The sequence below is a fragment of the Trichosurus vulpecula genome, chromosome 3, assembly GCF_011100635.1.
Source record: "Trichosurus vulpecula isolate mTriVul1 chromosome 3, mTriVul1.pri, whole genome shotgun sequence".
NCBI lineage: Eukaryota > Metazoa > Chordata > Mammalia > Diprotodontia > Phalangeridae > Trichosurus > Trichosurus vulpecula.
This window is the reverse complement of record NC_050575.1, coordinates 136,609,618-136,622,640: the sequence shown is the minus strand read 5'-3', so window position 1 is coordinate 136,622,640 and position 13,023 is coordinate 136,609,618. Positions and strand designations below refer to the sequence as shown.

Below are 13,023 nucleotides of genomic sequence, written 5' to 3'. Positions count from 1 at the left end.
AAGAAAAAGCAGAAAAAAGTCTTCTACCTTAAGGAGCTTATAGTCAAACAAAGGAGACAACATTACATACAGAATATATGTCACAATGGTAAGATAGTATGGCAAGTAGAGTTGTTTAACCATTTCTATTTGTGCCTCCTTCACCCTACTGCTCACCCTACTGACTCAGTGCCTAGATAGATGGATTTCCCTATATAACTCTCCTCTTCCCTGGGAAGTTGTATCAAAAGACTCATAATCCTTACTTCCTTCCTTCCTTCCTTCCTTCCTTCCTTCCTCCCTTCCTTCCTTCCTTCCTTCCTTCTATCCTTCTTTCCTTCCTTCCTCCCTCCCTCCCTCCTTTTCTTTTTCTCTTTCTTTCTTTTTCTTTCTTTCTTTCTTTCCTTCCTCTCTCTCTCTCTTCCTTCCTTCCTTCCCCCCCTCCTTTCTCTCTTCCTTTGAGAGATAGTATTTCTGGCCAAAATGTTCAGTTGAATGTCTCTTCTCTCAAGTGCCTCATCCTAGCTATATTACCAATTACCAATAAGTACCACTCCTATTAAAAAATATGCCTGAGTAACATTGCTTACAAAAGACAAGATAAACATTTAGAACAAAGAAAGGGAGACCAAATAAGAGGCTTTTCCCTTACCCAGAAAGAAAGGCTTCAGGCTCCCAAGAAGGAGTTCAAGAGGCAGTAAGGAAATATATAAGATCTGTCCTGACACACTTTCTGCCAATAGACTCAAATGACTTTGACTTGTCTCCCAGAGTCCTGGCCTAGCTCTCTGTGGAGGCTGCCTTCCCTTTTCCAGCTCCATATGTCTTGTACACACTGGGTTCCTCTATGAATCTGAATTCCATCTGGACTTACTTTTAAAGATCACCTAGGACTTCATGGTCTATCACTGTTTGTTCTGTCCCATTGTTCCTTAATTCACTCAGGGAATAAGACTGTACCTCATAAAAGGATTACCTAGGTGGCTACATATTTATAGTTTTATTAATACCTTGTTATCAGTTCCCCTTCAGTAATTTAGACTTTGCACTTTCAAGGACCAAACTTCTTTACATATACAAAATGAATATAAGATATTCAGTTTTAGGAGAGAGTGCTGGCTGCTCGGGGAATCAGGAAAGGGTTGAGTTGAATTTAGAAGGAAACCAGGGATTTCAAGGAGCAGATGTGGAGAGGGTTATATACATCCTAGGAATGAGGGACAGCTAGTGTAAAGGCAAAGAAATGGGATAAGGAGTGTCCTTTGTGAGAAAAACCAAGAAAGTCAGATTGGCTGGACCACAGAGCATAGAGGGAAATACTATGTATCAACACTGGAAAGGTAGGAAGGGGATAGTTAGTCAATAAACATTTATTAAATACCTACTATATGCCAGATGCTGTGCTAAGTGCTAGGGATATGAAAGACAAGCTATATATAGAAGAATAGGAAGGAAGGAAGGCACTAGAATTAAAAGTAGTTGGAAAAGGCTTCCTATAGAAGATGGGATTTTAATTGGGACTAGGAAGTCAGAGAAGGCCAATAAGCTGAGATCTGGGAGTGAATTCTAGGCATGGGGGACAGTCAGAAAAAAAAAATCACTTGGGATAGTAGTAAAGGTCTTTCAATGACAAACAGAGGAGTTTGTATTTGATCCAACAGGTATAAGAAAGTCTATCAAATGGGGAAGGGGGAAAGGTGGTGGTGACATAGTCAGAACTGCACTTTAGGAAAATCACTTCAATGGGGAATGGATTGGAGAGGGGAAAGGCTTGATGAAGGGAGACCAAATAAGAGGCTATTACAATAGTCCAGGTGAGAGGTGATAAGGACCATTATTATGGTGGCAGCTTTGTGAGTAGAAAGAAAGGGATGCTTTAAAGAGATATTGTGGAGATAGAGATGAAAGATTTTAAAAGTTGACTGGATATATGGGGTGAATGAGAGTGAAGAGTCAAGAATGAAACTGAAGAGGGGAATCTGGGTGACTGGAAGGATGGTGTCACCCTGGATAGTGAGAGGGAAATTGAAAGAGTGGTAGGTTTGGAGAGAAAGAAAATGAGTTCTGCTTTGGAAATGTTGAGTTTGAGATGCCTACAGGACATCCAATTTGAAATGTACAATAAGAACAAAAGTCAGAAAAAAGGAGCCATCTGTTCAATTACTCCCCAATAAAAAAAACTTATAGACATGTGAGTAGAGAAAGAAATAATGGCTTTGCATAATAGGCATCCATTTCAGAGTAGATAACAAATTATAACAAACCAACATGATTCAAGAAAAGGTCATAATTATAAAATCACAAAGTCAGGCGGCTGCCAGACTAGAAAATGGCAACATTACTATGTTGCCTTTGAGATTAATTTGTCTATAATGTGTTATAAAATAAAGTCTTCTGAATAAAGAAATTATAAAATGACAACTGTTTTAGCATCCATCATAAACAATGTTTCCACATTACGAACATAAAGTCGTTATGATTCGACAAAAAAAAAATCTAAGTGAGTTTTAAATGGGAAAATCGGTCCATGTCTTTGGGCCTTTACTATCTGCATCTATGAAAGAAAGAGACTGGACTAGATCCCTACATGCCCTTGCCAGCTCCAGTATTCTGTGATTCTGTGAAAGTGTTTGTGTATGTGTGTGTGTTTTAGAAAAACTGTGGGAGAAGAATGTTTGTATGGATCTCCTGTTAAGAGAAACACGCTAGTTTGTAGTAGTTTATTGGGTAACATGTAGCTTTGTGGTTAACAGGATTTGTAATTGTACACCACAGCATCAGTGAGAAAGAAGTTTACTAATAACATCAGCAATTGAGATGTCAAAGAAATAGTTGGTGGGAGAATTAATATGGTGAATGGCAAATACCATGGCTGCTGAAAGACTGTTGACAAGTTAGTGATAACTGAGGAGTTAAAATCACATCAGCTGGAGATGAAGCATGGTGTACTAAGTAGAGAGCCAGCCTCAGATTTAGGAAAATCTTGGTTTAAGTTCTGCCTGACACATATTAGCAGTATGATCCTGGACAAGTAGCTTTACTTCTCAGTGTCTCAGGGAACTTTCCACGATTATAAACTATAAAGCAGGTACTTATCTACCTTGATAGTAGGAATTTCCCACTGGAAGTTCCTTCTACTAATGAAATCCCAGATTTGCTAAAAAAAATGAAGTACTACAGTATTTTGTAAATGAATTTTTAAAATAAATATAATTAAAAACTACATTGGCTATGTTGTTTTCATAGGTTCTAATAATCTTCAAGATTAAACAGCTAGTTTAGGAAGTCAAACTTTTTTTTCCTGAGAGACAAAAATCCTTAATAAAGAATTAAAACTGCTTCTCTAAGTACCTATATATAGTCCCAAGGGATACAATATTTACAGTATTTAATAAAGCATGTGATTTTATTTTTGTTTTCAGAGTTGTTACATCATCCTATGATAAAACAATAAAGGCTTGGGATATGGAGAGAGGACAAGTTGTGGTCTGTATTGCTATTTTTCTTTTGTTCAGGAATACCCTGCTTATCTCTGATTGGACTTTTGGTATACTATAGTGATAGTGATGTTTACTTTATTTTCATGGTAACATAGATATTGACCAAACAATCAACAGAGTTTTGTTGAATATATGTTAAATGTTCAGCTCTGTACTCAGTTATGTGTTAGGGAAAACAGAAGTACAAAACAGATCCTGACTCTCTAGGACCTGACGAGCTGAACAGGGAGACATGACATTCATACATGAAGCAGTAAACAGTTACAGACAGTTGCTAAGTGCTAAATGGTGGGACAGGTTTCAAGTGCTTAACTTCAGAGAAAGAGAAGAATAATAAGTCTGGCAGTAGTCAAGGAAGGCTTCATAGAGGAGACGGCACTTGGGCTGGGTTTTAAAGGATGGGAAGAATTTAGATGAACAGAAGGGACTAGGGAGGGAATTCCAGAAATGGGAAACTTTATGAGCAACAGAATGGAGGCAGGAGTGAGCAAATATATATTTCTTGGACGATGAGGAGACTGACCTAGCCGAAGTGAAACATTTGTTGAAGATTAGTGGGAAATCAAGTCTGATGGCACAAGTGGGATTATATTGTGGAGGGTCTTAAAAGTCAGGTAGAGTTTAATAATAATGTTCAAGGAAGATGAGTTTGGCAGTCATGTGTAGAATGGATTAAAGAAGGAAGAGTCTGGAGTTTGGCACACTAGATAGGAAGAAATCAAACAAGGATTCTGACTCGCGTTGGTGGGTGTCCTGACCATAGTGATGGCTGGTTGTGAGAGTGAAGATAGAATACATATGAAGGAAGCTTTGATGGAAGAATAGGCAGCATGTAGTAACTCTCTGGATGTGATGGGGTGAGCTTGAGGGAAATATGAAAGATGACTCAGGATTATATATGATTGGGAGGTGGTGGAGCCATTGACAGAAACAGGTGATTTAATAGCAAAGATGAGTGACAATTGCCATTGCGTTCTAGATCAAAGTGACTCTGGTTAGGAGTCTCAGTTTTAGCCTGTAACAAAGAACTTTAAAAAAAAAGTAGGCTATTCGAGTATGAACATAAGATAATACTTTCTAACACAAATGGATCAACATTTTTGGTTCCTGCTCGGTTCAGGTGCCATGATGATTACTGTAATCCAAAACCGTAGGGAAAAACAAAGAGTATCTGTATTATTACTTCTTTGATTTCTTTTGATGTAAGATAGTCTGACAAAAAGCTGATTGAATCTGAATATTCATTATCTGTTCTTTTCTAGTGGTCTTTCAACCATGAATGCATTATACTTTCATGTAAAATTTCTTATGATGGTAGATACGTGGTCTGTGGTTTGGATGTACAAAATGCAATCTGTGTCATTGATGCAAAAAATGGGAAAATTATCACACGTGTCAAAGGTAAGACTACTTTATGCAAGAGGGTTATTCCATTATTTGTTATTGTATTTGTCATATATTTGCATTATATCTTCTTATTTGTTTGTTAATGAGTTTTGATTGCTTTGTATGATGAAACATTCACAAGAAGTAAAAGAGACTTGACTTCCTTTGAAGTCTGGGATATTTATCAAGAAAAGCAAGGAGAGACAAAATTGAGATTTATTTGCCCATTATATAATTGGCCCTTTTCATCCATTCATTTGTTCATTCAAACTGAAATAAGTGTCAGCATTTAATCTCTATCATGGAAGAGGTCTCCTGGCTTCGTAGAGCATTGAAAGCTCAGCCTTAATTTTGACCTTGCTTGTTTGAGTCAACTGATGTCATAAACATAAGATGATTTTGTTATTTTTTCATCTTTCCCAGAATATAATGAATAAGTAAGAAATTCTGCGTATCTTGGAATCACCACAATTTATAGAAATGGTAGAACACACTGCTTCTAACATCATTGTGTTGATCATCTGTACTTCACTAATAATAATGATTGTTATTATAGTAGTATTTCTTGTATTATTATAGCATTTATTAAGTTTCTTCTATGTGTCAGGCCACAGTGCTAAGTGTTTTACAGTTGTCTCACTTGATCCTCACAACAACCTGAGAGGTAGGTGCTATTATTATCTTTATCTTATAGTTGAGGTAACTTGAGTCAAACGGAGGTTCAGTGATTTTGCTCAAGGTCACACAGCTGTCTGGGGCTGGATATGAACTCAGGCTTTCCTGATGACAGGAAACAGATGACATGATAAGAATCCATACTCCTTTATACCCTTTCATCCAGGTTTATCATTGGCCAGGTTGTACAATAAATTCTCCCCTGAGTATTCATCCAACATTTGGGGTCCTTTCTCTGTATCTCTTGAATTTACAAGGATACTAGTGCAACATCCATATGTTATCTCTCATGGAAACTACCTGGGAATTTTTTTTAACCTAGGACAAGTGGACTTTCAGTTGGAGAGGAGTGTCTGGACATTGCCCTTTGTGGGAAGGAGGGGGGTACAGAGAGAGAGAGACAGATGGAGAGACAGAGACAGAGAGAGAGAGAGAAGGGAGAGAGAGAGAGAGAGAGAGAGAGAGAGAGAGAGAGAGAGAGAGAGAGAGAACATGAACACGAACCAGGGACACCCATGTGAGCACATTCTTGGAGTAGCTGCTGTGGAAGAGGTAGGGGTAAGTGAGGGAAGGATCTCATTGTAGCACAAACAAAGAACGAAGTACAAAGTGATATCAGTACCCTTCAAATTTGGTACCTTAGAGAAAAATCCCAGTTACCCACCCTAGTTACAGTTCTGCCCTTATTCTGGCTACATGACTAATTTATATTGCTATATAATTTTCCAGTGTTTTCTTTTAGCAGTGATTTTCTTGTATGCTATTCTTTACCGGTAATATGCTATTTATATCCATCATGAATCTCTTCATTGCTTTTTGAGTGACCTCCAATTTTAATTACTCACAGATTGTCATATTTCATAATTTATAGACATACAGTGTCAGTGAAAGAATATTGATGTTGAAAACGTGTTTTCCCACAATTTCTCCAGTTCTGGTTTCAGGGGAAAGCATTTAAGGATGAAACCAAATGGAGAACAAATAGAAAACAATGGAATAGATCTGTCAAGATTTTTTCCATTAGATCATAACTTTAGTTATACAATTGGATGAAAAGTGCAAAGAAAACGAGATCCCATTGTGATAAAAAAAACACTTTATTCAGTAGGGTATAATGAAACTCTTTAAAAAAGATCTCCTTCAAAGAAATACCTACCATGCACATGTTAAGATCACAAAAAAATTCTTTTATAGACCCAGTAATACACATAACTTTGTTCAACTATTCCTTAATAGCAAATGAAACATAAAACAGGGAGACGTATGCTCATCAAAAGTATTTGCCAGCTTTGTGGAGTATGTCCAGAGCAGAGTCCAAATGGAGAATGAATTTCCTACAGATGACGAAGCCTTCAGGTGCTCTTTCATTAGATTGTGTGCTGAATGTAAGCTCCTTGAGGGCAGGTACTGTTTCATTGTTTGTTCTTGTGTCTCAACTAACATAGTATTATTCGCCAAATAGGTGATTAATAAATGCTTATTGATTGGTGGATTGATTGATAGATTTCAGGGAGAAGCAGAACCTCCTGAATGAGATCCATAATGACTCAAAAGAGTTTGAATTAAAAATCGACACAGGAAAACATAGGTGGGAAATATAACAGATCTTGGACATACAACAGGACATACACCACATATGGACAATAAAAAGAAAAGAAAAAGAGAGTGATAGAACCTGGAGTATTTTATTTTTTGGCTTTGTCTCATTAGCACTAATTTAGTGCCTTAAACATACCGAGTGCTTATGAAATGTTTGCTTAATTGAATTGAAGTTAGACTTGAAAGGGAATATAAGAAGTCCTTGGAGGAAATGTAGTTAGCACAAAGAGCTTATAGTTAGAATTTTTCCCAAAGGATAGCAAAGTTAATATGTAATAGGTCTTAATAAATATTGGTTAAATGAAAAAGAAACACTTTTGGGGAGAGACTTTGGTTCTTGACCAATTGATTTACTTCCCAGACCAGTTTATGAACTCACAGAAGATAGAAGGTAACAGAAAGAGACATACTTATGTCTGCCCATGTTACTGATGGAATTAGAGGGGCAGCTTTCCATTGACTGGCAGAAGATTGGCTACATTCCTGGTGGCCCTAAAAAGAAAGTTTATAAACACTGAGACTACAATTTAGACAATTTAAGATAAGAATCAACAAGCATTTATTAAGTGCCTACTATGTACACTTAATAGGCACTATGTTAGGGGGCAGTTAGGTGGCTTGGTTAATAGAGAGCTGGGTCTGGAGACAGGAAGACCTGAATTCAAATTTAGCTTCAGACACTTACTAGCTGTGTAACCCTGGGCAAGTCACTTAATCTCGGTTTGCCTTAATCCAATGGAGAAGGGAAAAGCAAACTACTTCAGTATCTTTGCCAAGAAAACCTCATGGACAGTATGAGCCAAAGGGTCGTCGAGAAGGGGACATGACTGAACAACAGCAAATACTACATGCAGGAGATAACAATAAAATGAAATGATCCCTGTTGCCAAAGAGCTTACATCATAATGGGGGAAGATAACAAATACAAATAAGAATACATACAAAGAGAATGAGTTAAAAAAAATAGTTCTAGAGGGAGGCCACTTCAATTGGGGGAGGGGAGGAATCAGAGAAGACTTCATATAGAAGTCTTGTACATTGAAGGAAGAGAGGAATTCTGTGAGGTAGGAGAGAGAAGTGAGGTGAGTGCATCCCGGGCATGAGGTGAGATCAGGGCAGTGTGATACAGGAGGAACAAACAGAAGGCCAGTTTGGCTGAATGTCACAGAGTGCAGGAGTGGAAGTAATGTTTGGTGAAGCTGGATAGATAGATTGGAATCAGGTTGTGAAGGGCTTTCAAGACTTAACAGAGAAGTTTATATTTTATCCCAGAGGCAATTGAGAACCCATTGGAGTTACCTAAGTGAAAGAGTGCTGTGGCCACATCTGTGTTTAAGGAATATTACTTTGGCAGCACAGAGTAGGATCAACTGGAGTGGTAAGAGACTTGAGGCTGAGCATCATTAGGAGGCTGTTGTGATAATCCAGGTGAGGGGTGTTGAGGGCTTGAATGAGTGGAGAGAATGGGTCAAATGTAAGGGGTGTTATATTGGTAGACATGGCAAAATTTAACATTGATTAAATATGTAGGATGAGGGAAGGTGAAGAATCAGGGATAATGCTGAGATTCCAAACTTGGGAGACTGAAAGGATGGTGGTGCCATTGACAGAATCAGGAACATTTGGAAGAGGGGAGGATTTGTGGGGAAAGATAATGAGTTTTCAGTTTTGGACATGCTGAGTTTGAGATGTTTGAGACATTCAGTTTAAAATCCATGGTGCTGAAACTCAGAGGAGAGATTGGGGCAGGATATCTATGTGTATATCTGTACATGTAGGTATAGATTTAGACATGATAGACCTGTGTCATCTGCATAGAGATGATTGTTAAATCCATGGGAAATGATGAAGTTATCAGGAGAGAATTTAGAGAGAAAAGGGGTTCCAGCACTGAAATTTGGGGTTCACCCAGATCTAGGGTGTGTGAAATAAATGATGACCCAGCAAAGTAGCTTTGTGGAGGGTTGACCCTCTCCTGTAGACTGGGGAGAAGCAAGAAGTGAATGGATTTCTCTCTCAACCTCCCTCTTCCTTGGAGCTACTTGCCCAGGAGAGAGAATTGGTGCAGGAAGAAGTTTCAATGATTATTACTTCTGGCAACAGAGAAGATAGCCAACCATTGATTCAGAGGAGAATTAGTCTTGTCAGTTGGTAGTTGAGTTGCAAAGAGGAGCTGGCCCAGGGAGCTTAGTCGATTCACCCACCTAGCAGAGATGCTTCACTTGGGTGGCATGCAGCATGAGGAGGCCATGAAAAAAAATGGGCATTGAGGCCCTGAAATACTGGAGGCTGAGTTGCCTTGGTCAGATGTTCTCTATGAGTTTAGTGTACTCTTAAGTTTGTGCCTACTCTTCCCATTGATTTTATGGTTACTTGTCAGATAGTCTGCCCCAGGTTTATGGGAATGAATGTTGTGTAACCATTGTTCTTACTACGGCAATCTAGTAAATTCCTTTGCTTTGAGCTAATTATGTCTGTTGTCTGTCTATTAAAGGTAAGTGTATTATTGAGGGCTTGTGAGCTATAGTTTTAGGAGAACAGACCCATAGAGTCACCTGTGGACCTGTGAGTGCTGTCATCCCACTGGGGACCCAACCTGTAAAACTGAATGCCCTGTTGGCAAGGTAGCCCAGAGAAGGTGCTACAATCCCATGCCTTCTCATCTGCTACTCATATCCATGTTGTGCCATGAATCCTCCCCAAGGGGCCCATGTTACATCAAGAGACTTAGAGAAAGACCCTCTGCCAAAATTCAGAGGGCCTTTCTCTAAGTCTCTTGATGTAATATGGATATCACCAGAGTATCTTTTTATCTCTCATTCTTGCTATATGAACAGCCTACCTCCTTTCCTGGTCATAGATTTCATCAGTGGTATTGCCTCCACTACACTTATGCAGAATTCTTCACTGGTAACATACTGTACCCACCATGTATTTCTTTATGACTCATTGATTGGCCCACAACTTTAATTCTTTGGAGATTGTGGTATGCCATGAATTGGTATCCATTTGGCATCACCAGAACGATATTGTCATTTAAAAAAATATGGGATCCTGAAGGCAAAAAGGGAAGTATTTGCTCTTAAGGGGCTTACATTCCACAAGCACTAGGCAGAAATTAGTACTTTTTCTTTAATCTTAACTGCTTAACTAAAGCTATCTTGGTCTCCAAGATGCAAGTAAAACTTGTTCTGCATCTTTTCTTGAAATTAAAAGGTTTGGGGGGCCATGGTTCTAAAGTTAAAACACCTGGGTTCAGTTCTCTTTTCTGACATTACTTTTGTGTCCCTGGGCCTTAATTTCTTTACCAGTTAATTAAAGGGGTTGGACTAGTTGGTTTCTGAGGCCCCTTCCAGCTCTAAATTAATGATCCAATGATCATGGGTGGAGTTAGGAGTAGGAATAAAAAATTCTAGCCTCAATTACTTCTATCATAGCCATTCTTAAAGGCCTTTTCTTCTATCACATTTAAACATAACAAAACAGTTTTTAAACATAATTATACTGATGAATAATATTTCCCTTTTAGGTATAATTTTAAAAGATTTTGCATGACTCAGGTTTGCATTTGGGCATATTTTTTTTCCTGAGGCTGAACACCATAGACTAGATAAGGCTAATTATTTTTAAAAAAAAAAGAGGTTTTCTCTGCAACATGAATGTTTACTGAGTTCAACCTTGTATTGGCTTATTTGGTACACTTCCTATTTGCAAATATTTTTTCTGGCTCTGAACAACGTTTTCCTGAACAACCTGTTCTCTCATTTCATCTAGGTATGTATGTACAGATTAGCAAAGCTGGCATGACACTTCATGTAATAGGACCAAGAACATATTTTTGAAGCATTAGGCATTTGGGTGGCATGGCATTTAACCTTAGAGTTGAAAAGACTTGAGTTTGAATCCTGCCCTTACTGGGTATTAAGTATGTACTAAATAACTAAGTAAGAAGCATGAGTTTACTAGTTGTCTTACCCTGAACAAGCCACTTAACCTCTCTCAGCTTAGCTTTCCTTACTGTAAAGTAAGGCTAATGTAATAGCACCTGCCTCAGAGGGTTGTTGTGAGGATCAAATAAGATACCTGTGTAAATGCTTTGCAAATCTTAAAGCACTATCTAAATGCCCACTGTTATTATTGATGGCCACTCAGATGAGCGTAATGATTCCGTGCAATGTATGTGACAAAATAGTAACCTAAAATAAATTTGAAATGTGTTTCAGCAAGATAATTTTTTCTCTTGTCTTAGGTCACCATGATAGACCAGTAACCAGTTGCTGTTTTAATCCTGACAACCTTCGAGTGGCTTCAGGATCGTCTGATCTTAACGTGAAGATTTGGGATGTCTCAGCTCAAGCCACACTTCTAACAATTCACGAGTAAGAAATAATCCATCAATTAATCGGTCAACAAGCATTTGTTAGTCAACAAGAAACAATAGTCAGGATGGCATAGGAGATAGAGAGGGACCTCAGAGCCAAGAAAGCCTGTGTTCATGCTCCACCTCTGACATCTTAGCTGTGTAATGTAACCTCTCTCAGTGCTCTAGGCCTTTCTCTAAGATTTTAAGTTGCACAGCAGGTATCGATCTACACTGGTGGAGGGAGTTTCCTCACCTGGGAGTTGCCTATGCCATTGACATTAAGGGTCCAGTCTCAATCCTCAGTCCCAGTTGTACCAAAAGCACAATAAGCAGGAATGAAGAGTTACTGTAGAAGGCCCACTTCTTCTCTGTGGATGTCAGTTTCCTGCTCTGTGGATTAAAAGTGGGTCTCTTGAGGTCTCTTCTAGCTCTAGTTGCTATTATTTGTGCCTGTTAACTCAGATGAATTTGAAATATCAATTCAAGGGGAAAATGAATGAATTATCCCAGCCAGGGAGCAGTATCACATGTGCTGATAGCCCTTTTAGACCAGATCATATATAAACCCCAGCACAGGAGGAGTGGCAAGAAGAGATATGAGCACTTGCAACTAACTGTCTCTGTGGTAGACTCCTGCTAACTGAGGAATGCAATTTGATGTCAGTCAGGATGGTGTAGTTCAATCCAAGAATCCCAGAATTTCAGAGCTGGAAGGGACCCTTGTGACCCACTTAGGACAATTTCCATGTGCAACATGTGGTCTTTTCTTGAAGACCTCTAGAGAGCAGGAAGCCACTGAGTCCTGAAGCAGCCCGTTCTACTTCAGGATAGTTTTCATCTTCAGGAAGGATCTCCCTAAATTATGCAAAAATTTGCTTCTTCGTATACTTCCATAAGTTGTTCTGAGTGCAGCTCAGAACAAGTCTTGTCTCACTTCCACTTGACATTCCTGCAGATACTTGAAGTTAGCTATCACATTTCCCCCCAAGCCTTTTCTTCTTCAGGCTAAATAACCCCAGTTCCTTTAATTGATCTTCATATGGCTTGAACTTGAAACCCTTCACTGATTACCCTATGTTGGATCCTCTCCACCCTATGGACGTTCTTCTTAAAATGTGGCTCCCACAGCTGAATATAATACTTTAGACCAGGGCAGAGTATAGCAGGACTGTTATTTCCTTATCCCTGGGCATTGTGCCTCTCAACGTAGTCCTACTTCCATAAGGTTTTGTTTTGTTTTTTGCCTTCCATATTACTATAAAACAAGGCCATTGTAAGAGAGTTTCCTCCTCTCCCTTCCTTCCAAGCTCATCAAGTCTTTCTTTTTCCCTCAATTCATTAAATTATCTATTTTTAGTTTTTAACATTCACCTCCACAAGTTTTAAACTTTCTCCCCCTACTCCCTCTCCAAGACGGCATGCAATCCAATATGGGCTCTACACATACATTCCCACTAAACACATTTTCACATTAGTCATGTTGTAGGGAAGATCTATAATGAATGGGAGAAATCTTGAGAA

General features: G+C 38.7%; 1 protein-coding gene across 1 annotated transcript in view; it reads left to right on the top strand.

The window, feature by feature from the left end:
* Positions 1–13,023, top strand: part of WDR88 (WD repeat domain 88) — a 58,202-nt gene that overhangs the window by 21,695 nt on the left and 23,484 nt on the right. The window contains exons 4-6 of the mRNA XM_036748212.1: positions 3,402–3,465; positions 4,742–4,880; positions 11,389–11,518. Of these exons, the coding sequence (XP_036604107.1) occupies positions 3,402–3,465; positions 4,742–4,880; positions 11,389–11,518 (333 nt within the window). The remainder of the gene's footprint in view (positions 1–3,401; positions 3,466–4,741; positions 4,881–11,388; positions 11,519–13,023) is intronic.